Genomic DNA, 23,659 nt, shown 5'->3' with positions numbered 1-23,659 from the left:
TATTAAAAATCTTTAAAGAATTGAAAGCATTTTACGTATTTATTGTAGTGAATACAGAATTTTGAGCTAAAATTCATGATGTTGTATCTACATATGCAAGCAAAATTACAATATTTAAAAATCCAATCAAAGTTGAAGCCCTCGAATTGGCGTTCTGAAGGTAGATTGGTCACTTATTCAAGAGATCATGGATATATACAAGTCAAACAAATCTAACCCTTTAAAATTAGTCTCATTGACTTGATTATGTCACCCAGCTAGCACCTCAATGAGGCTTCAAAGATAAGAGAACTAGGGGAGCTTTTTGTAAATGTACCTTCTTCCATGATTTCCATAATCTTAAGATTCATCAATTCAAGGTATAAGTTGAGAGAGATCCTAGGCCCATTTCGCAGATGAGAAAAGTAAGGTACAGAGGTGTGTGAGGGATGAACTGCTTTTAGTCATGGGTTTGTCCCTGCACCTCCTTGTGACTCTGAGCCTTGCTCAAGCTGTTTTATTTAGGGAGAGGCAAGCTTGCCACAGAAGAGGATCGTGTTGGTAGGGCTGTGCCTTATGAAGAACAGGAATGGGTGGTTCGCCAGGAACCGAGCCCGGATGGGGAGTCTTTTCACGAGGAAGCTGTCCCCAGTGGCTGCTGCCGCCTCAGTGCCCTCTTCATTGACATCCACATATGACTTGTGGATGACCTTTGATAAATACAGGCCATCAACTGGTGATATTCCAGAAAGATCAGCTTTGATCTCGTTGAAGATATCTGTCATGCCTAGGGAATTTAGCAGGGAATTTAGCTCATACTTGATTTCAAGTTTGAATCTGGGAATGTGTACTTCAAGTTCCCTTTCCACCATGTTAGCAGAGCTGGTCCACTCGTAAAACGTCTTTGTGTTCAGCTGCTTCTCTATCTGAGAGACAAAACACAGATGAGTCCACATGAGCCAAACATGAGCTCTCTGTATTAAATGCTGTTTGTTTTATAATTCCCAGTGGGAATGATTCAATGTATTGCTTTCTCTCCTACTTTGAAAACGTGCTCAAGTCCCATCTGGAAAAAAGAAACAGCGTCTCGCACTCAGCCACATCTTCCCTGTCCTACTGTCTATCGTGTATCCATGTTTCATAAGTCAACACCTCAAATGTGTATCCTACAGTCTTCTGCCTGACCTCCCTCAGCACGCAGGCTTCACCTATACTCCCTCTCTTGTCTCTGGAGTCTGTGTGTGTCCTGGGTGAATTCACCATTTCTTCTTGGTTCTCAAACCTGAAACATTTTGTCGCAACCTCTGTTATGAACTTGCTTCTCCTTTGGCTTCTGTGACACCACCATCTCCGCACTCCGCTCTGCTTCCTTTCCCTCCTGTCCTTCTCCGCTATGCTCTCCCGGAAGCTCAGCTCTACACGCCCCTTCGTGCCTCCGCCTAACCATGCAGCCTCACACCCCGGCTCCTCACCCTCCACCCAGCGCCGTAATTTCACGTAAGCTCTCCCCTTGGGCATTTGACGCCCTCCAGCCAGCCCTCCCCACAGCTCCAAATGGCATCCCAAACCCCAACAGTCGACTATGAGAGCTGAAAACTTTCGGGCACCTTCTCTTCATCCTGACAATATACAATCAGACATAAAGTAAAGGTGGTTTTTCTTCCTAACTATCTTTTCCTGTCGTCCTTTTCTGCCCTAATCTAAGTTACCCGACTTCATGATGCAAATCCGCTTTGTGGCCTCATACCTCTAGGGCATTTGCATGTGCTCTTTGCTCTGGTTAGAACAACAGAGTGCCCTTGTTCCACTGCTCAACTTCTCCTCCTCCAGTGAGACATCAAAATTACTCTATGAGGAGCCTTCCTGATCTCCTCATTCTCTACTCTCTCTACTTCCACAGGACTTTCGGCAGAGTTTATCGTGGCACTTGTTACATGATATTTATAACTCTGTGTTGGAACCATGCGTTTGTCTGTGTTCTAGAACCCACCAGAATTCTCAGCATAAACGCTCAATGTTTGGTATATGAATGAATAAATGAACAAATAAATGAATGCAACACAAGCTGATAAAGACCACTTCTAAACTGCTTCCAAAATGCAGTCTGCCTCCAAATATCTTCCCATGGCAGCCCAGCACAGGCAACCAGAGGTTCAAGCCCCTCTGAATTGGCCACACCAGTATCACACCTGTTCTCATGGCCATGCCCATGCTTCTCTTCCTAGAGGTCCAAACACATACATCCTGGCTCAGGCATTTCAAGAAGCCTTCCCTATCCCCCACCTACCTGCCACATTGTTTAACCTCAAGCAGACACTCCTTCCCTGACTTAGAAACCCCTGACTGTGGCCATCCCGTCCATGGGTGTAGGCCACCTTCCCCAAGATCCCAGAAGCACAGCTGGTCTCCCAAGAAACTGTCTGGCATTCCAGCGGAGCACTGGGCAGTCCCAGCAAGGCCGGGAGGAAGCGTAGTCACTCCGTATCAGTGGCTTGCCTGCTTCTGTGCCGGACAGCGTTGGCTGCTGCCAGGGAGAGGGGGTTGGACCCAAACCCCTGCCACCACAACCTGTTCTCAGTGGCTGTGGCACTCATTTCCCCCACAAAACCAGGATGCTAATAAGGGTGGTTAGCTCAGAAAGCATGGTATAATTGGGTTGGAAAAACTGCTCCTGAGAGGGAAGATGGCTTCATCAGATTTCTGTGGACTAAGACCCTAAGCAGCATTATAGTTTCATTACCACAGAAAGATGTTTCCCAAGTGTCAAGTAACCAGTAGGTGTGGTATTAGTACAAGACAGCACTTTTGTCTCCTTGTGCCCTCTTTGATGTAGGAATAGATTATTCCCCCAAAATACACTGTCCTGAAGACAGGCACCTCTCTCAGCCCCGGGGGCAATCCCACTGAACCCAGAGTGTGACTGATGTAGGGACTGACCACACTAGCATCACGCGGTACACATGGCTGGGGGAGGGCAGGTACGAGCACACATGCTTTCTCTGCACATTAGCAGTCTTTACCTGTTCTAGACTGGCCGTGCCTCCTGGAAGCATAATGATCATGCTTAGTTTGTTGTTAACATAAGGCAGCTCAAGGACTTGCATCTGCGGGTCCTTTATGAAGGCTAATTTATATGTTCCAGTTTGATACATCATTTCCACAAATACGCTTTTACCCTGTTTTTTAAAAAAAGGTTGTAAGTAGGTAGAATAGTTACCTATATGCATGCAAATGTATGCACACTGATTTTTTTTGCCTAACATGAATATCTGCATTAACACCAAAGGCATGGGGAAAATATAAACAATAGGGTATACCCTTTATTACTTTCCTTTGCAAAGGTTATTTTTTTATTTTAAAATAAATCATTGTTAAAGCCTGACTAGTTCAAATAATATATATAATCATCTCTATATAAAACATATATGTATAGTAACATATAGAATAACAATAATGTTTCCCCCAAACAAAGCCAACATTACCACCTAAAATGATTTATGTGGAAAAATGAAATTTATGTGGAAAAATAGGATCATTTTCTTTTTTAAGCCAATTGGAGACTCTCTGGGAGAAAAACACTATAGATAGTTTTGTTGTGCTGAGAAAATAGCCACAGCATATGTGGAAAGAATGCGTGGATAAGGGAACAATAAGGAGAGAGCAGGCTCTCTTCTCTGCCAGGGCGGCCCCATTGTCCAAAGGCTCCAGTCAGGTGCCCTTTGAGAAAAGTTACTATCACCTTATGAGGAAAAATGAAAATAAAATTCATAAAAGACACAATTAAAGAAACCTCTGGAAACTTAAACCAGTATTTTCACTAAAATTTGCTAAGTTGTCCTTAAATGATTATAGCATTCTTCGGAACTTATCATCAATCTGAAAACAAAATACTTACCTCACTTAGCTGAAAAGGGGTTTTAATTGTCTCTCTTTCCTGAAACTTATTTTGCCATTGTCCTTTGAAATATATAGCGTTCACCAGGACCATTACACAAGAAGGGTCAATTGTTCCCTTTCCAAAGAGGTTTGTGACTTTTCCTTATAATGATAATGATAAAAAAAAAAAACAGATAATGTATTTGGATTTGAACTTGGGTTTATTAACAACAGAGAGTTGAAGAGTCACTAGAAATTTGGAACCATTTCTTTTTTAAGGCTCGTTTTAAATTTGAGATGCCAGGAGAACTACTTATCTCCTGGTCATCGAGGCTGTCCTTGCCAAATAAGTTTATGTCCAAGAATTGAATGCTTTGTTATTTCTAATCAGAAGATGGCATCTAGGGAATAGTTAGTATATCAGCTAATGATCAACTTGTCTTATGCCTAGTTATATCCAATGCACTCCTATATATTACTGCTTATTTAGAAAATTTTTAATGATCTCTTATGGCTTCCTTTTAATATTTATCAGGCTTTATACTTACCAGCACCTTACCACATCCAAATATTTTAAGTATTCAAAAGATTCATTCATTCTTACAATGTCCTAGCAATTAGTGTGTCACAAGTATATACCAAGATTTAAAGTAAATACATATCTGAAAATCACAATTCATAAAAATATACAAGGTGTACCTTGCTTTGTAAACATACCAATCAGATTGAACACCAAGCTCTCTTGGTTCACCCCGGTACACTGCAATTTATAAAACCTTTTTTAGAATATAATCTAACAATAGGAAACATCGGGATATTTGGAACATCACTCTAAACTTAATTTTTCTACTACTGTTCTAAGTAAATTAACAGATCTGAAAAATTTGTAGACCTTTCCAAGCATTTTCTAACTTAATACAAAGAACTGAATAAATATTTTAATCTGGTCACCTATTACTAAGCTTGGATAATATTCATAAGTCTATCAATCAACAAAATACTGTTGAGAGTTCATCACTGGTAAGTGAAATAATAAGAAACAAGTATGTTAGAAACATGGTCTTTATGCTCAGAGAAGTATTTATTTTATATTACTGACATGCTCTTCATGAATGTAGTTAGCTCTAACTTTATACTTGGATGTTATTTCATCCTAATTTTGTTACTCAATAAACTTCTCTCCTGTATCAAGGAATATGATTGTCTATATTCATAAACCTTAGAAACTACTGGTACAACGAGTTGGTGGCATAACCACACAGACAGAGATGATTTCAACATGGTAATTTGTATATTTCTAGTAAGATAAATTTACCACAAGGACAAAAAGAACTGCAAAAGATGTCTTTAAAGCTACTGTTATATTTTATTAGTATTGTTACTTTGAGACTGTGTTTATGTTGGATGATGTGATTTTGCAATGATATTGTTTACACTGGAATCTAGGATTTTTGACACAAAATAAAAGAGAGATAGGTATAAAAAAGGGGGACATTAAGTAAAAGTCCTATGAATCTGAATTTGAACTGGTCATATCAGTAAGAAATCACACTGTATTTTATCTAAAAAACGTATTCACTGAGAAGGCCTATAAACAATAACCAAGCCAGCATCAACGAGTACTCTTGTACCCAGATTATGGTCTCTAAATATCATTTCTCATTAAAATGATCCAGATTCCTTTGAGAGGTAAATAATTCTAGGTCAGGAGAAGGACATGAGCCTGGAACATCTGGTTCAATTGGAAAGCAAGGAAGCTATCAAATTCTGCAAGGGTAGTATCAGAAGGACTTAGGAGCCAATATAAAGATGTGACCTCTGACTAAAAGGGGCCAATAAATTGAAACATCCCAAAATGTTTAAATTTATGATTTCATAATGATACTTTAAAAGAAAACTCATTGACTGGGGAACCTAGGTGGTGAGATGGTTGAGCAACTGACTCTTGGTTTCGGCTTAGATAGTGATCTCAGGGTCGTGAGATTAAGCCCTGTGTCAGGCTCCAAGCTCAGTGCAGAGTCTGCTTAAGACTCTCTCTCCCTGTGCCCCTGTTCCCCCTCTCAAATAAATAAATAAATCTTAAAAAAATTAAAACTCATTAGCTATCTTCAAAGGATGCTAGAAGGAAAAAAAAAAGTTGTTTTGAAAGTGGTATCGAAGAGAAAGAATCCAGCATTCTTTTTTTGTTTTTCTCATATGAACTGTACTTAGAATAACCAAATACTTTATGAGGAGAAGTTTCTCATATAGAAATATTCCAGCTTATAAAGAAGGAATGCAAGAATTGGAATCCTGCAACTTTAAAACTCCTGATGAAATAATGGACCAAAGCAATTATCATCAAAGACCACTAACATCATAAAAAGGGGGGGCATCCGGATATTATTTCTTTCCTGATGGAAACACACCTCCTCCAATGAAGCATATTTGTCAAAAGTAAAAAACAAACAAAAAAGCAAAAATCACCAGAATCTTATCAAGTTTCTAGGTCAAACTGCCAATTTATGAGAAATATAAAAACAGAAGAAATTACTAGATGGCATTTCAAGGTTAGTCATCATCATCTAGACTATGAGAAAATGTAGGCAAATATCTGTTTCCTTCAACAAATTTTCTGTAAGAAAAAAGAAGGGGGGTAAATTATTAAAAGATCAAAAGAGAAATTATTAAAAGATCAAAAGAGATGTAAAGAGATTTCTTTAGGCAATGAAAGTGTAGTTTATAACAGACCAATATCCCTGGCAAGAACTATAAGGAAAGCTGAATACATTTTTAAAAAAATTCTACACTGGGTTGTTTCTGAAGCAACCGCTAATCATATGCAATGGAGAGGCGAAAAGTCTGAGCAGAAAGTGACAAAAGAGACACAGAAACTGAGTAGAACTGTCGACATCATGAAAGGGTTGGGAAGACCAAAAATAGAGTTCAAAGAAGCAGGGAACCAACACGGACGGGATAAAAATCCCAGAGACAGGAGAAACACAGACAGATGAGCTCAACAGAGAGTTCTGAATAATTTTTCCCTCAAAGTATAATGAAGTTTCAAAAGTTGCCCCAAGCCTAGAAAAGGAGAAACACAGCAGAGAGCGAAGACCAAGAATTTAGAACTACTTTTAGCCTCTCAGTGCTAGAGAAAAAAATAATTCTTAGCAAATCAGAAGTAGCAAGAAACTTCCTTAATCTGAAAAAAACATATTCATAAAAATACCTGCAACAAACATTGTACTTATACATATTATTATTATTATTAAAATCATTTGGAAACAAGATATAAATCCAGAAACAAGACACAACGTAAGGATACCCCATATCAGTACTTCTATTCAGCAGCAGGCACTAGCCAACAAGAAAAGAAAAAAATCAAGAAAGGTTGAAGAGGAAGTGATTGTATTTATAGAAAATCTAAAATAATATATAAACTAGAACTAAGAGAACTCAGCAATGTTAATATATGAAAGTCAATTATATACTTCTACAACAAGAAATAAAATTTGACATAACTGATATTAGTTATAATTCAGTAAACACGTCAGATATCTGAAAACCATTTATCAAAAGACACGCAAGATATTAACATAGAGAAATACACAATGTTATTGAAAAAAATTAAAGGGACCTAAATAAATAAACTTCATGGAAATGGACTGGAAGCTGAGTATTATAAAATGCCCATTATCTCCAAATGTATAGATTCGATTTATATTATTCCAACTAAAATTTCAACTAGTACGTTATTTTTTTTAAAGATTTTATTTATTTATTTATTTGACAGAGAGAGACAGCCAGTGAGAGAGGGAACACAAGCAGGGGGAGTGGGAGGAAGAAGCAGGCTCCTAGCAGAGGAGGCTGATGTGGGGCTCGATCCCAGAACGCCGGGATCACGCCCTGAGCCAAAGGCAGATGCTTAACAACTGCGCCACCCAGGCGCCCCTTGACTAGTATGTTAAACTCAGACACTGACAAGTTGATTTTAAAATGTGTATGGATTCCATTTACGATTAAATCATATGGTATTTGCCTTTCTCAGTCTGACTTATTTCACTCAGCATCCCTCTGGATGCATCCATGTTGTCACAAATAGCACAATCTCACCCCTTTTTATGACTGCCTAAAACAACAACAAATGAATAAACAATTAGCAGAATTGACCTATAAATACAGAGAACAAACTGATGGTTGCCAGAGGGGAGGTGAGCCAGGGGTTGGGCAAAATGGGCAAAGAGGAAAGGGGGATAGAGAATAAGTCAAGGGAAAGAACACAGCGTAAGGAATACAGTCAATGATATTGTAATAGCAATGTATTGGGACAGATGCTAGCTACACCTGTAGTGAAGACAGCATAATGTATAAACTTGAATCACTACGTTGTACACTTGCAACTAATATAACATTGTACATCAACTGTTCTCAAATATAAGTAAATAATAAATAAAATACATATGGAATGCAAAAGATCAAGCAAGCAAAGTCAAGGCAGCCTCAGAAGAGGATCGACATTGGACTTAACACTTCCAGCTCTCAAGATATATTGTAAAGCCACTATAATTGTGGTATTTTCAAGGGAATAAGTAGACAAACGGAGCACACTGAACGCAGAAACAGACTCACACATATATGGTCATCCAGTTTATGATAAAGTTTATATTGCTGTGTAGTGATGAAAGGATCCTCTTCCCAATAAACAGTGCTATGTCAACTAGATGTCCATGTGGAGTGGAATGAATTTTTAAATGAATCTTGACTATAGGGAAACAATAAATCTTCTAGTATATAACATATAAAAATATTTTCATGAGCTAGGAGTAGGCAAAAGATTTATTTAAAAGTATGCCAACGTACTGACTATAAAGGAAAAGATTGATAAATTTTAATCCTTTCAAATTAAGAACTTCGATCCATCAAAGGCACCATTAGGGGAAGATACAAAATGGTAGAAATCATTTGCAACACATGTATTCAGTAACTCCTAAAAACATGTAAGAAAACACAGACAAACCATCCTTACATACAGGCAAAAGATGCAAATGGGCACTTTACGAAGGAAGATAGGAAGTGTATGAAAAATGTCCAATGACATCATTCATAAAGGAAATGCAAATTAAAATTAAACCAACCACAATGACTAAATAAGACTAACAGGTGTTGGCAAAGTTGAGGAATAAATAAAACTCTCATTCATTGCTTGGGCAAGTGCATTGGCAAGCCACTTTAGAAAACTGGTATCTCCAAAATTGAATATATATATACCCTAAATGATCAGCAATTCCATTCCAAGCTATCCATCCAACAAAATCACATACATTATATGTACAAAAGATATGCATCAAATGCTCATAGCAGCACTATTCATAATAGACCCAAACTAAAAATGTCCCAAGTGTTCATTAAGACCCAGTAGAATGGATGAATACATTTAGGTATTTCCAGAGGACAAAACGGACGTCAATGAAAATAAGCAAACCATGCCAACCTGTAGTCACATGGCTGAATCTCACAAACAAAATGTTAACCTAAAAACCCTAAATATATGCTTTATGATTCCAATTACATGAAATCTTTAAATAGGCAGAACTAATACACAGTAAAAGAAGTCAGAGAAGTTTTAATGTTTGGCAATAGGGTGGGTTAGTTTCTGGGAGGAGGCACAAGGGCCGCCTTGGAGTGTGCCCTTCCTAGTAACTATGTTTTATTTCTCTGACCTGGTAGAGGTAGAGGGAGGTTACCTGAGGGTGTTCACTTTTGTGATAATTTCTGCTTTGTGATAATTCATTGAACAGCAAACATAGACTGTCTGGACTTTTCTATAAGTATATATAGTTCAATCAAAAAAGTTTAATTTCAAAGTCAAAATGTAAGAAACATACTGACCAACTGCAATGTATAAGTGTTATTTGGGTCCGGATTCAAACAAAAAAAGAGACAATCGGGAAAATACAAAAACTCGCTGCCTATTTGTTAATATTAAATGATTATTTTTAAATTTACAGATGTCATAATGGTGCAGTGGAATTTCTTTTAAATAACTTGTATTTTTGATAGGAAACAGCCTGACAAAAAGATGGTTTCTGGGATTTGTCCTGGAAGAGGTAGTGGGAAAAGGGCGAGGGTATAGCTGAAAGACTGGCTTTAGGTAGTAAATCCTGCAGCTGAGTGATGGGTCAATAAGGATTCATTATATTATTCTCTCTACTTGTTTTTCTTCAAATCTTTCCTTAACTAGATTTTTTTAAATAATGAAATGGATACATCTTTAAATCCAAACATTTAACCCGCCAATTTTAAAGAAATATTTGACAATTAAAGGTTTATTTTAAAATCGTGAAAGGTAGATTTAAATTTAATTAAATTTAATTGCAGAATGTACAACACTTTCATAAAGTAGAAATAGTGTTCTTCTCATTTTCAGTCACTAAGCTTGGCTCCCAGTCAGGACAAATGATTGTAGAGGATACTTACAAATATTTCAAAGTAATCCCTCATTTCCTCCATTCTTGACCTGCCTATGCTGGGTCCTGGACTTCACCCAGCTTCCTTATTAACACTGACTCAGGGAGCTTATCAAAACAGTGTGAATAAAGTTTGGAGACACATGTGGGACTTATTCTTACCATTAGTTTTACTTTCAACCCAAGCATTAATAGTTTTCCTCGTTTCTTCTGGAAACCGTTCAAAATCAACAGTTTGTGGTGTGGCTTGATACAGTTTCTCAGAACAAGTTAAATATTGCTGTAAAATAAAGGACAATCACACAAAAAATAGTGTAAGGGAAGCAAAAGCCTACAGCTCTATGTGTTCTAAAATCTACCACACAGACACAAAAGCAGCTCATGTATATACATCTGCGAGGAAGCAGAATCCACATGTATTTACTCTTAATAAAACAAATGGATTTCAAATCAAAAAGCTTTCCAAAAGCAATGATCAGAAATGTTTGGTTGTTTCTTCTGTCATATCATTGGCATTCTTCGTTCTAAAATGCTCAAAGCAAAATGGCAAGTTGCAGTTCACTCTCACTACTCTGTCCTCTCAAAGCAGACAAATGGGAGTTACTGCCCTATGTGTTCTAGATTGCAAAACTGAGATCTAGAGTGATTACTTAAGTAAGGACCAGAGTGAGTACATTTTGCTTGTTTGAGGTCTAATGGAGAGTTAGGTCTCCCCATGGTGTGTGTGTGTGTGTGTGTGTGTGTGTATTATATATATATCAACCTCCCCAAAAGTCATTATAAATAAAACAGTAACAATATTCTCTGATGTACATAATTGGCATTTTTTCAACTTTATGTAAAATGTGAACAAAAATATCTTAAGGAACTCATTATTTTATTCACCTATACTATCCAAGTAAAAATAGTGTGCAAATTCAGTATAAAGAACCTAGCCCTCCCTTTTAACCAAGTTCCCAAATTGGCCCCCATATGACATTCTGGACCCACCACTGATTACCACCCATGCCCCTTGATCCCTATAAGTGGGAACTTTCCACTGCCTCACTGCCGAGGCAGCAGCCAGATCTACATGGATCCAAATGAAACTACCTGCAATTCCATTCTTGAGAACTTGGGGACAGACCTCGATAGTCCAGCAGGACCCAGCACCCCAACATGAACTGAGCAGGATGATACAAGATTTAGAACTATGACAAGTATGAAAAGGGCCACCTGGGATTTGGCTTTGCCATTTGTTTCACTCGGTTCTCTTGGGACTAAATCCAGTATAGAACAAAAAGAAAGCTTGCTAAGGGCAAAATCTAGGCCTCGGGATGATTCTTGTCCTGAGCTGGTCCAACTGTGGTTGGAACATACTTAGCCCATGAGATGAAAGTTTTTCCAGATAATAATATCTCNATTTAGAACTATGACAAGTATGAAAAGGGCCACCTGGGATTTGGCTTTGCCATTTGTTTCACTCGGTTCTCTTGGGACTAAATTCCAGTATAGAACAAAAAGAAAGCTTGCTAAGGGCAAAATCTAGGCCTCGGGATGATTCTTGTCCTGAGCTGGTCCAACTGTGGTTGGAACATGCTTAGCCCATGAGATGAAAGTTTTTCCAGATAATAATATCTCGTCCATGATACAGATCATGACAATCTTCATGATACTAACGAGGAGCTTCACACTTCAGGAACAGATGCAATCATCGTTACCCCAAATCAACACTTCTCTGCTATTTATGTCCAGATCACTGTTTTGGGGAGACAGAGGGGTAAGAGGAGTGTTCCAACTTGAGGGACCATGACTGTTCATCCCTACCACTTCAGCAGGTACTCCATAAAATATTCCCTCTATGTTTTTAGGACAATAGAAGGAAATTCTGACAATCAACTATAAGACACGCACTGCACTACCAGACTAGAGAAAAACATTACAAGTTCAGGACTTCATCCTGCTTCCCCCAGCTGGCATGTAAATAAAACCGGTCAAATAAAAGCTATGTCACTGAGGCTAGCATTTCACCTCTATCGCAGCAGGACGACACAGCAATTGAAACAGGAAGATGGATTTGGTCAGGGGTCAAATTCAGGCTTTGCCACTTAATTATCTCTGAGACCTTTGTCAACTGGATTTTTCAGAATCTGCCTCACAACTGCAAAATGGCTATTTTATACTTATGCTTTAGGACTGTGTGACAGTTAATGTGATAATACCTATAATGTATTAAGTAGAGTGAAGGGCACATAGTAAACACTCAATAAAACTGCATTTTTATAATACCTTTGGGAAATGTTATAAACAATGTTAGAATCTTGAAGCTAGTAAGAATTTAAGTCTAATTCTCTCACTTTAATAAAGATAAAAGTGACTGTCCAAAGTCATATGTCTAATAAGGAACAGAATTCAGATCTCTGGGCTCCCAGTCCAGTGTACTTTCCACTGATTCTTAGTAATCTGACATTAAGAAACTTTGAAAAAGAGATGAGAGATGCATGCCATTTTTCTTCTGATCCACAAGAGAATTCTTAACTACTTTGTTTTGTGCTTCATCCCTGAACTTGCTTCTTGGACAACTTTGGTGGTTTTTGCAGAAATAAAGTTTTTATGTGATATTTCACAACTTTAAATGGGAGTTTCGTAAAATCATTCCACTAAAACTCTAAGTCAGCTCAAATTTAATCTCTTAAAGATGAATGTCATGTAGCTCTTCTCACTCTTCACTGATTTTATGGTGTGAAATTTAGAACATAGAGGATGCCAAGAGAGTTGTGGACCAGCATTCCACATGAACGTACCTGATGGAACACCATTGCCTTTGTCCCGTAGAGTCTGTTGGCCATGCTGAGGGTATAGTTAGAGTCTGGCTGGTTGATTTGAGAGAATAAGACTCCAAACTCTGAATGAATCCTTCCAGCTTGGCTGCACTGAAGCATCAGTAAACAAAGAATGGAGTATTAAGTTGCTTGATTTCTTGCCATCGGAGGGTTATAAATAATGTGAAAACAATAAGTAGAGAGCAAGATGATTGCCTCTGAATATAAGGGTAGAGAATACCAACAAACAAGGAGGTGGAGTGTTTAAAGCATGTTCCTTCTCTAGATTTCCTCTAGCACAATAATCTCAGCACTCCGTGACCCTACTCACAGATTGTGTGCAGGACTATAAGCTATTGCAAAACACATAAGCACTTGCTGACCCCAATGGGTTAGTCCAAAAGCACAAGTTTTCATAAAGAGATCCTAGTGGGGTCTTCAGGGCAATGATCCAGGTTTTATTGGTATCCCTGCACCTACAGAATCATCTCCCTTTTCTATCACACTACTTTCAATGCCTCAGTTTTCTGTGTGACCATGTAACTAAACACTTCAGCCCTTCACCGAACTGACCTTACTCACCCATCACAGGAGCAATTCTGTTACACCTACAACTTTGATACATCTAAACTCAAGGACATTACAGGGGTATACCTACAGTCCCTAAAGCAACGTTTCCCAAGCTACGAGCTTTCAACTCCTCACAACAAGTGGGGTTCTGTGAACCTACAGGCATTTATGCGTTTTCTCAATCAATCAAAATCAAACACGACCATCTTCATGTGTGAATTCTATATAATTTTGATGTCTACAGGAATTCTCCTACTAGAAAAGAGCAGAGACCATGGTCCCAGGCAATGTCGGCTGGGGAGCATCAGGTCCTGTTTTCCCAGGGTCTAACTATAAGGCAAACATCAGGGTCCATCCTCAGTGCCCTCACTGAAAAAATCTCCCAATCTGTAGATAAGGCTGGCAGACTCAATCCCATATTAAGATTTATGGCGCAGTCCATAAAAAAACAGAAAGTTTGAGCAAGGATGACAATAAATTGTGTGATAAAATCTGGAGGACTTTCATCATTATTATCCTTATTACCATTATGTTAACTCTACAGGCCGTAGCAATTATCAGGAAGACCAAAGGAGTAGATTGAGGGAGACACTGCTAACTCCCTTAAGGGCCAAATAGAAGATTTGTTACTCAACCTGTGCGCTATAATTTCTTGGTGCCCTTATGTTAAAGAGCATTTGACAGCTCAGCAATGATATTATCATACCTTAGCTGAGTCCTTGAACTCTGGTTTTAATGACTCTGCAATATGATTAAAGTGAAGCACCTACGGAAAAAAAGAGGGATAGACTGGCATCAAAAGCTACATACAGTCTATAAAAGTGAGTATTTACAAGCATCTGTTTTTCCATTTCAGATAAAGACCAACAATAACAGCTAACATTTAGTGATGTCATATTCTGAGTACTGAACTAAGCCTTCACATATCTTACTGAACCTTCTCAACAGCTTTGTAAGTAGATAATATTATCCCCGTTTCATGCTTGGGAAACCCGAGCTCAAGAAAGATATTCCCCGACTACCATCTGTCAGTTTTCAGGACGGAGCTCTTGTCCACGAGGCTCTTCTGCCCCCTCCTACCATTCTCAGGCCATTTACTATGACAGTGCCCATCTGGGGTCATGTAAAACATTACATGGTGTCCCAGTACAATACCTATTTTGAGAGCAAGAAAAGCACCCCTTTTCTCTTAGTCCCTCTCAGTTTCCCCATCTGCAATATGGGGATAACAATCCCTACCTGCTACATAGGGCTTTTATGAACTTCAAATGTACTAATGAATATTTTTAAAAACTTGATAGCTTTTAAAGTGTCATTAAGTTTTATTTCAAGTTAAAATTCCAGACGGCAAGAACAGTACCACATATGTGTTCTCTGTCATATTTAAATCACTGAAAAAGTGAACTCTAAAAGCACACTGCAGAAATGTATGCATGAGAGCACCGATGGGAAGGAAGAGACTGGGCTGCATGTATTATGATATTTGCATTATCATTATGGCATTATTTAAGCCATTATTCATTTTTAAGAAATACGATTTTCCTAAACGTTTCTTCTTTCACAAGATGGCAGAATTTCCTTGGTATAAAGATGTGAGCATTTGGCTGACCCACAGGGGTGCATGAAGACCTCTAGGCTATGGGGAAATCTTTGCTGTGCTCCATACCTTTCCCATCTGCTCTGCACTGTTTCCTCTGGCACCAAGAAGGACCATACTTAGAGCATAGAGCAGGCTCAGCGGTGAAAAGATATTATCTCCTACGTTGTTACCGTTCAGTTCTTTGAACACATCAAAGCAAAATTCAACGTTCGCTGTGCTGAGAGAATCCATTTTATGCCCAGCAGTATCTGAGAACAGATGGGGAAANCGCTCAGCGGTGAAAAGAAGATATTATCTCCTACGTTGTTACCGTTCAGTTCTTTGAACACATCAAGGCAAAATTCAACGTTCGCTGTGCTGAGAGAATCCATTTTATGCCCAGCAGTATCTGAGAACAGATGGGGAAAAAAAATCTCAGAATATCACTTGGAAATACAGATAATCTATAGAGTTCAGTTATTACATTTCATGAATTTAAGAGTCTGAGTGCACTGTTTCATGAAAAATTACATATTCATAGTTTTTGAGAAATCTGTAAATGATAGAGGTGGGAATTCCCAATAGTTTCAGATTCTAATGAATAGAAGAATCTGTTCCTTTCAACCAGTATTTCAAAGCTGTCTCACTATCATTTGTGTACATTTAAAATTGTTCTGCAGCAAAAGAGCAGAAGGAATTAGGTCTTTGTGCTCTTACTGTCCATGCCATAAGACCCCCCTCATCCTGGAATTTGTATAGAAAAATTTTCGTGCGAGGGCGCCTGGGGGGCTCAGTTGGTTAAGCATCCCCTCTGCCTTCAGCTCAGGTCATGATCTCGGGGTTTTGGGATTGAGCCCTGCATCTGGCTCCATGCTCAGCAGGGAGTCTGNAATTCATAGTTTTTGAGAAATCTGTAAATGTTAGAGGTGGGAATTCCCGATAGTTTCAGATTCTAATGAATAGAAGAATCTGTTCCTTTCAACCAGTATTTCAAAGCTGTCTCACTATCATTTGTGTACATTTAAAATTGTTCTGCAGCAAAAGAGCAGAAGGAATTAGGTCTTTGTGCTCTTACTGTCCATGCCATAAGACCCCCCTCATCCTGGAATTTGTATAGAAAAATTTTCGTGCGAGGGCGCCTGGGGGGCTCAGTTGGTTAAGCATCCCCTCTGCCTTCAGCTCAGGTCATGATCTCGGGGTTTTGGGATTGAGCCCTGCATCTGGCTCCATGCTCAGCAGGGAGTCTGCTTCTCCCTCTCCCTCTGCCTCTGCCCCCAACTCATGCTCTCACTCTCTCTCTCTCTCTCAAATAAATAAATAAAATATTTAAAAAAAAAGAAATTCAGGGGGGCCTGGGTGGCACAGCAGTTAAGTGTCTGCCTTCGGCTCAGGGCGTGATCCCAGCGTTATGGGGTCAAGCCCCACATCAGGCTCTTCCGCTATGAGCCTGCTTCTTCCTCTCCCACTCCCCCTGCTTGTGTTCCCTCTCTCACTGGCTGTCTCTATCTCTGTTGAATAAATAAATAAAATCTTTTTTAAAAATTAAAATAAAAAAAAAGAAATTCTCAAGTTACACAAGTTCAGCCAAATGAAATGCTATCCCACTAGACTACCCACCTTCACAGCCTCATAGGAGGAGAATACTTCTCTATTTCCAGACACCTTCAAATTCTCCCCAGATGGCACAGTAAAAAAATTGCCTGTTGTTCAGCCCTTCCCTTCTTCTCTGCTAAGAAAACACAGATCTCATGAAGCAGCTTTCTCTTAGCCATCTACTTCAGAGAAGAAGTACTTCCTTGATTGGCTTAAGCCAATTGAGGTAATTACCCCCATTAGTGACTAATTAGGTACAGACTGAGTTATAAGAAGTTCTGAGAATCTAATGTACAGCATGGTGACTACAGTTAATACTATGGTAATGTATAGTTCAAAGACGCTGAGAGTAGATCTTAAGCATTCTCTCCAAAAACAAAACAAAACAAAACAAAAAACAGTTCACTATGTGAGGTGATGGATGTGATCTTGGGAAACATTCCACAATGCTTATGTACATGAAATCATCACATTGTACCCTTTAAATATATAATATTATATATTTTTTAAGATATTATCTATTTATTTGACAGAGAGAAAGACAGCCAGCAAGAGAGGGAACACAAACAGGGGGAGTGGGAGAGGAAGAAGCAGGCTCCCAGGGGGGCAGGGAGCCTGATGTGGGGCTCGATCCCAGGACCCTGGGATCACACCCTGAGCCAAAGGCAGACGCTTAACGACTGAGCCACTCAGGCGCCCCTATATTTTTCAATTATTCCTCAAATTTAGAGGGAAATAAGTGTCATGATTTTTGCCAATAAGGACAAAAAGTCACTGCAGGGCTTCTAGAAGAGGCCTCCCTTTGATAAAAGACTCATGGGGGAAGCCAGCCCTCTTCTTCCTCTCAGAGTTGTTTTGTCTTCATGTGACTAACTATCATGACAGCTATTTGTGGGACTGTGATAGCCAGCCCAAGAGGATAAGAGAGATGTCAAAGAAGAATGGTGGACAGAACTGAGTAGATGGATTAACTGAGTAGACAGATTAACCCACCCTGGATCTGTCTTACCTTGGGATTTCTTGTCATGTAAGATGATGTTTCCTTATACTTTCTCATTTTAATCAAGCCTTCCACTACTTGCAGCTAAAAGCATCCCTACTTTCGTTAGGGATTTCTTTATACACCCTTGTCCGCTAGAACCAATTAGCCCATATACCTCACATTCACACATTTCTAGCCCAGCTACATCTTTTCCCTCATTTAGTCCCCCAGTGATCTGGAACTCCTTCATTCTTCTTCCTCTCATCTTCTAGATTACAGGTGTGCACTCTTGTAGAATCCAAGTCTAGGCCTGTATTCTCTAGGCTATTATGACAGACAGCCAGTCTATTACCTCCACCCATGTATATTTATTTTAGTTACTAACTTGCCTTGTTTTCAGACAGTATATATCTGAGCTGAGCTCACTGGAAATGTGTTCTCTGGGGTGTGACTCTGTTGGCTTACTGATTTAGACATTAGTGTCATACCTGTCACTAAAACATAGTGTTTTGTGCCTTACAAACCAAACAAAGCCAAGCCTAGGGTAAAGGCCTCAGATCTGGGGCAGGGAGGACAGTGCACAGCTCAGCATTTCGCAGGCAGAGAGAGACTGAAAGGAAACACGTCACTTGGAGACTTTCAAAATAATGACCCACCAAATTTATACGGTAAAAAATGGTGATGACACATCCCTGTAATTGAAACTGGTTGTCTTAAAATAATCATTAAGGACGAGAGCTACCTATTCTACTCATCAGACCACCCAGCATAGTATAATAGAACCTAGCAGTTACATTATCAGACTGGACTGTATTTTTCTTTGCTCCTGATGGTTTTTTTTAAAGGTATAACACAAAATTAGTGCTAATCTTATTTAATGAAAATACTAGTATATACCTTTAACAGGACACTGTTCAAGTTAATTTTAATAGAGCTCTCTGTAACAGGTCTAATAATAATAACATCCTTGAAAGTTCTTTATTTAGTTACTTTAATAAGAAACCGATTTTGGTCCAACAATGAAGCATGTCCAAACCTTATACTCTTCATACTGCATTCTGCATTTCAGTATACATTGTTAGCTAATGGAGTCAGGCTCTAGAATGCAATTTCAGATTTCACATTTCTAAGTAAATGTAAATTTATTCTCTTAAAATCTATGTCATATTGTCATTATAAAAAGCCTGCCTACATAGCAGAGTTACAGTAGCCCTACATTTATGGAGGCACCTAGGAAAAGAGTATGGGGATATGACCACCTATGTGAGCCATGCACTCCTATTTTTTTTTATTTTTTAAAGATTTTTTAAAATTTATTTTTGTGAGGGGCGCCTGCGTGGCACAGCGGTTAAGCGTCTGCCTTCGGCTCAGGGCGTGATCCCAGCGTTATGGGATCGAGCCCCACATCGGGCTCCTCTGCTGTGAGCCTGCTTCTTCCTCTCCCACTACCCCTACTTGTGTTCCCTCTCTCGCTGGCTGTCTCTATCTCTGTCAAATAAATAAATAAAATCTTTAAAAAATTTTTATTTTTGTGAAAGAGAGAGAGTGAGAGTGAGGACAAGCGGGGGGAGGGACAGAGGGAGAAGCAGACTTCCCACTGAGCAGGGAGCCTGATGCAGGACGCAGTCCCAGTACCCCAGGATTGTGACCTAAGCAGAAGGCAGACGCTTAACCAACTGAGCCACCCAGGCACCCTATTCACTCTTATATTATTAACCTGTTTGTTTCTTTCTTCTTTTTTAACCACAAGCATAGGGACTGAAGTAATCACACCCCTTGGTTTTCTTGGCACAGCCATCATTGGGCCACAATTCTCTTTTTTGCTTATTGACTTCAACCCAATTCATTTCCTTTCTCTTCCATCCCCAGAGACAACACGTATAATTTGTTTAAAGCACATTCTTTTATTTACCCATGTCCTTAAAAAATGTTTCTTTACTTTATGCATTTTTTTCATTTTCATAAATGAGCTTACATTAAATAATTTATTTTTCACTGAGTACTCATCCAGGTTACTCTGGAAACATCACCTGTAACTTGTCAGTACTGTGTTTTCATGCTTTCACATTTTGCCTGTCCACTCCCCAGAGACAGGCACCCAATGGCCTCCTCCCCCACACGACAGCAACAGGGCTGTGGGGAGCACCCTCACACACACCCCTTTACACACCTGTGTGAGATTGCCTCGTAAAGGAAATGACTGAATGGCAGGGTCCGTGTAGGTGCCAAGCACTGTATACATCATTCAGAATTTAAGTCCTACAGGATGGGTCGTGTTACCCCAGTTTTGCAGACAAGGCAGTGAGGGTTTGGGAATTCACACACTGTAAGTGGGGGAGCCATATTTTGAACACAAGTCCATCTGTTCTGAAACCCATGCTCTTTCCACTTGCCACTGGATACTACTCAGATAAGCTTTTATTTGAGATAAAATGGTTTTATTTTTATGGCATTATCATTATTATCCCTATTTTATAAGGATAGCATGTTACCAGAAAAATTAAGAAATTGTGTCCAAGATACAAGGCATTGATAGGCGTACTCTAACAGTTAATGGTTATTAAATAGAGTATTATTTCCCTCACTTCACAATAAGATCTTCTAGCTCCTCAAGCGTTTAACCATAGCACCAAGAAGAAAAGCTTTAGGTTAAGGTTTTTCTCAAAAATTATTGGGAATACATAATTTAAATTAATGCATGAACTTTGGTATTTGGCACATTTATTTGCAAGACAGAGTTTTCACTATCATTAACCTAGCTCTTAAGAGCTCTACTGTCATCATTCATTTTCCAAAATTTCACCCTTCCGGCTGTTAGCACAACAGAGTATCCACATTAATCTGGTGTTCAATGGATTTTATCTGGTAACCTGAATTGACTGTTTCCTCTACACCCGAGTAGTTGTCTTTGTGAGACACCGAGACACAAATGTGTGGACGAATTTACAGATTCTTATTCACTGAATATGTTAGTCTTCCTCATTAGACTTAGTGCTCCTTGAGGGCAGGGAAAACCTACCTGTAAAGTCATCCGTGTCTTGCACAATCACCCAACAATGGGTATGTACTAGAGAAATCAACAGTATAAATGTTTGATAATTTCTAGTCTAATTAATATTATGCATTTGGTTTCAGAAAAAAGGACGCCACGAAAGACAGAAGTCCCAAGACACACAGAACCCTACTGCAGATGCACAGACCCACAGAAGGACTTTGGAGTGAGCTCAAGAAGAAGGAAGTAATGGCAGAAAATTTCTTTTAGTGTACTTTTCTATCTGCTTTTAGATGAAGAAAATTCCCCCCCCCCCTAAGCAAAAGGAATGTGTCACCTGGAAGCTGTCATGGGAGAAAAACAGCAACAGGATGCCCAAGGCTGAAGCCCTTCTAGGTTAAGAAAGGGGATTTCTAGAAAAAAGAACTGTTCAGGAAATGTGAGGAAGAAACATATCTTAAGCGGGGATACTGCCACTAAAGTATTGCAAGAGGACAGAACATTGTAAGGCATTCTTCCCAACATGTTAAGTTACTAATAAGGTCACTCCAGTGCAGTTAAGACCTTCTAAGGAACTAAGAAAAGTTTTGTCACACAGAAGCCAGAGCCATGTGCAACAAGCTCTACTCTGAATAAGGGTTATTAGTAAGTAGAAAATATCAACAGGGATCTATTTTGCTAAACAAATCAGAGGTTTGAAATTCAGTCAGCCTGCCTCAAGGATTTTAAAAATGCACACCATCAATGTTAAGGTATTGCAAACATGTTAATGTGTTCATCAAGAGATCAGCAAAAGACACCCTCAATCCAAAAACGATCTTCACGCTCATTTGGCCCATTACACACCAGTCCAGCTGCCACAGTATACTGCTCTTATCTGCTCCTCTCGGACAACAAGCACAGCTGAAATAATGAAGTACAGAAATACTTCTCTTTACCTTTGTTGCTTTCCGGGGTGAAGTGGACAATTTGGCAGGTGAGATGGGAGCTGTGTCCCTGGAGAGGAAATATAAAGCCTTTACTTTTTGCCCCTCCCTTCCCATTGTGTCCGTAGTGATTCAGCTCTACATCCGCCTGGCAGAAAGGACAGCCCTGAAAAGGATGTCCCTCTACGGGCCACCCAGAGCTTCTCTGCATCCAGGACACGCACGGGATGGCCAGGGCTTTCTGGAGAAGTGCCCAGTTCTTAACCTCCTTCTGCCCTGCTAATGAGGACACATTTACAAGCCTAATCTCTGTTCAAGAAAATAAGCTGTCTTTCTAAAAAGAATAACTGGGACACATTCAAGTTAGCAGCACCATATTCAAAATTCCGAAGATTGCTGTTTCAGTATGCATGGCAGACAGTGATTCAAAAGGAAAGATTCCAGCTGTGACAGAAAGACTCTAGCCATGATGGATGCTTCCTGGCCTGAGGCCCATTCATCCCAAGATTTTCCAAGCTCTCTTGCATGGAGTATATGTTTTTGTGAAGAGCTTCTGCTGGCAGGTAATTCTTGTCCCATAAAAAGGACATAACAATGAGCTCAAGCAGGACTTATTCTGTGGTTTCAGTTTAAAAGCTTGGTAGGAGCAACAAGCTACCTGTACTGAAGTGAGTTCAGAGGTATGATTCAGCACCATGCAAGAAAGATTATAGATTAGGGGTAGACATCAAAGCTGGAGACAAAAACTGTTTAGGCTGTGCAGTAGCCAGAATCAGCACTATGAGACAAGCCTAGCTTCCCAGAGGCTATTCTTGCCCATGTAATACACAGCCCAGGCTCCCCAGGGGGATACCACTGCCCAAACTTCAACTATGATGGCAGACCATACTGCACTTATGACAACAGAAAGTCTTTTACGGCCAGTGATTTTTCTGCACATCATAGATGTGCACTAGGATCTCCTTTAGTCAAACTCAACCCTTCTAGGGACACCTGCCTGCCTCAGTTGGAAAAGCATGACACTCTTGATCTCAGGGTTGTGAGTTCAAGCCCCACAATGGGTGTAGGAATCACTTAAAAAATAAAACCTGAAAACAAAAACACCTCAACTATTGTAAAAGACACAAGAACTAGAGGAAGTAGATTTAAAATTACGGCCCTAATATCCACTATGCCCATAAGATTCTCATAAAAACAGTTGTATACGACTAATCACACAGAACTAAGAAAAGTCGTAAATCTGTCCAGTCTTTTTTTTTTTTTTTTTTTTTTTTTTTTTGCTCAGAGCAAGTGTTTTCCATCACTTGGGGGTCTCCATCACTTGGAAGCCTCATATCCATGGTTAGGGCTCACCTTCCACCTCTTCAACTTGTTTTCATCTCCTTTCAGATCCAGCAAGAAAAAGACTAATTTTCTTAGCTTTCTTACTATCTAAGAATTGTACTGATCAAAGAAGATCTTTTTCATCCTTAGTCTAGATGGAAACCCGGGTAATTTTACCCACTAGAGAAGAACTTCTTACACTCCATTTGATTTTTTCTTCCAGATGGAAGGACACCTATTAACATAACACTCTTTGCCTCTCTTTACTCTTTCACCCACCCCTCCTTCCCTAGTGTCTCAGCCTGGATTCTCTGAAAACAGAGCCATAGACAAAGTCTTGTAGGCCTGGAATTAATGCAGGAAGTGATCTCAGGGAATAAAAGAGAAACAAGTGGTATAGGAAAAGAGGGAAAGCTAATACATTGAGCTAGCCACTGGTACCTGCTCCCATGAACCTTCTAAAATGTATCTCAGAACTGTCCACATAGAGGAAAAATGAGGGAAGCACTTAATCCACCAGCTTTCATCCCCATTGGTCAAAGGTGACTCATGGGTGCAAACTCAGGTTGTATTTGAACACATGTCAAGCATG

At 39.4% G+C, this 23,659-nt stretch overlaps 1 protein-coding gene across 1 annotated transcript; it reads right to left on the bottom strand.

The window, feature by feature from the left end:
• SERPINB11 (serpin family B member 11) lies at positions 1-21,841 on the bottom strand. The gene is made up of 9 exons (XM_034642844.1): positions 21,757-21,841; positions 15,541-15,660; positions 15,339-15,403; positions 14,379-14,438; positions 13,085-13,213; positions 10,464-10,581; positions 3,875-4,017; positions 3,000-3,155; positions 1-905 (listed from the first exon to the last, which is right to left on the bottom strand). Exons 2-9 carry the CDS (start codon positions 15,641-15,643, stop codon positions 501-503), a joined length of 1,179 nt encoding a protein of 392 aa, XP_034498735.1. The 5' UTR covers positions 15,644-15,660; positions 21,757-21,841; the 3' UTR covers positions 1-500.
• Between the last annotated feature and the right edge of the window lie 1,818 nt (positions 21,842-23,659).

This window comes from Ailuropoda melanoleuca, chromosome 14 (genome assembly GCF_002007445.2).
Source record: "Ailuropoda melanoleuca isolate Jingjing chromosome 14, ASM200744v2, whole genome shotgun sequence".
In the NCBI taxonomy this organism is placed as follows: domain Eukaryota; kingdom Metazoa; phylum Chordata; class Mammalia; order Carnivora; family Ursidae; genus Ailuropoda; species Ailuropoda melanoleuca.
Note: the sequence above shows the minus strand (reverse complement) of the source record. Positions and strands in the feature narration are given on the sequence as shown.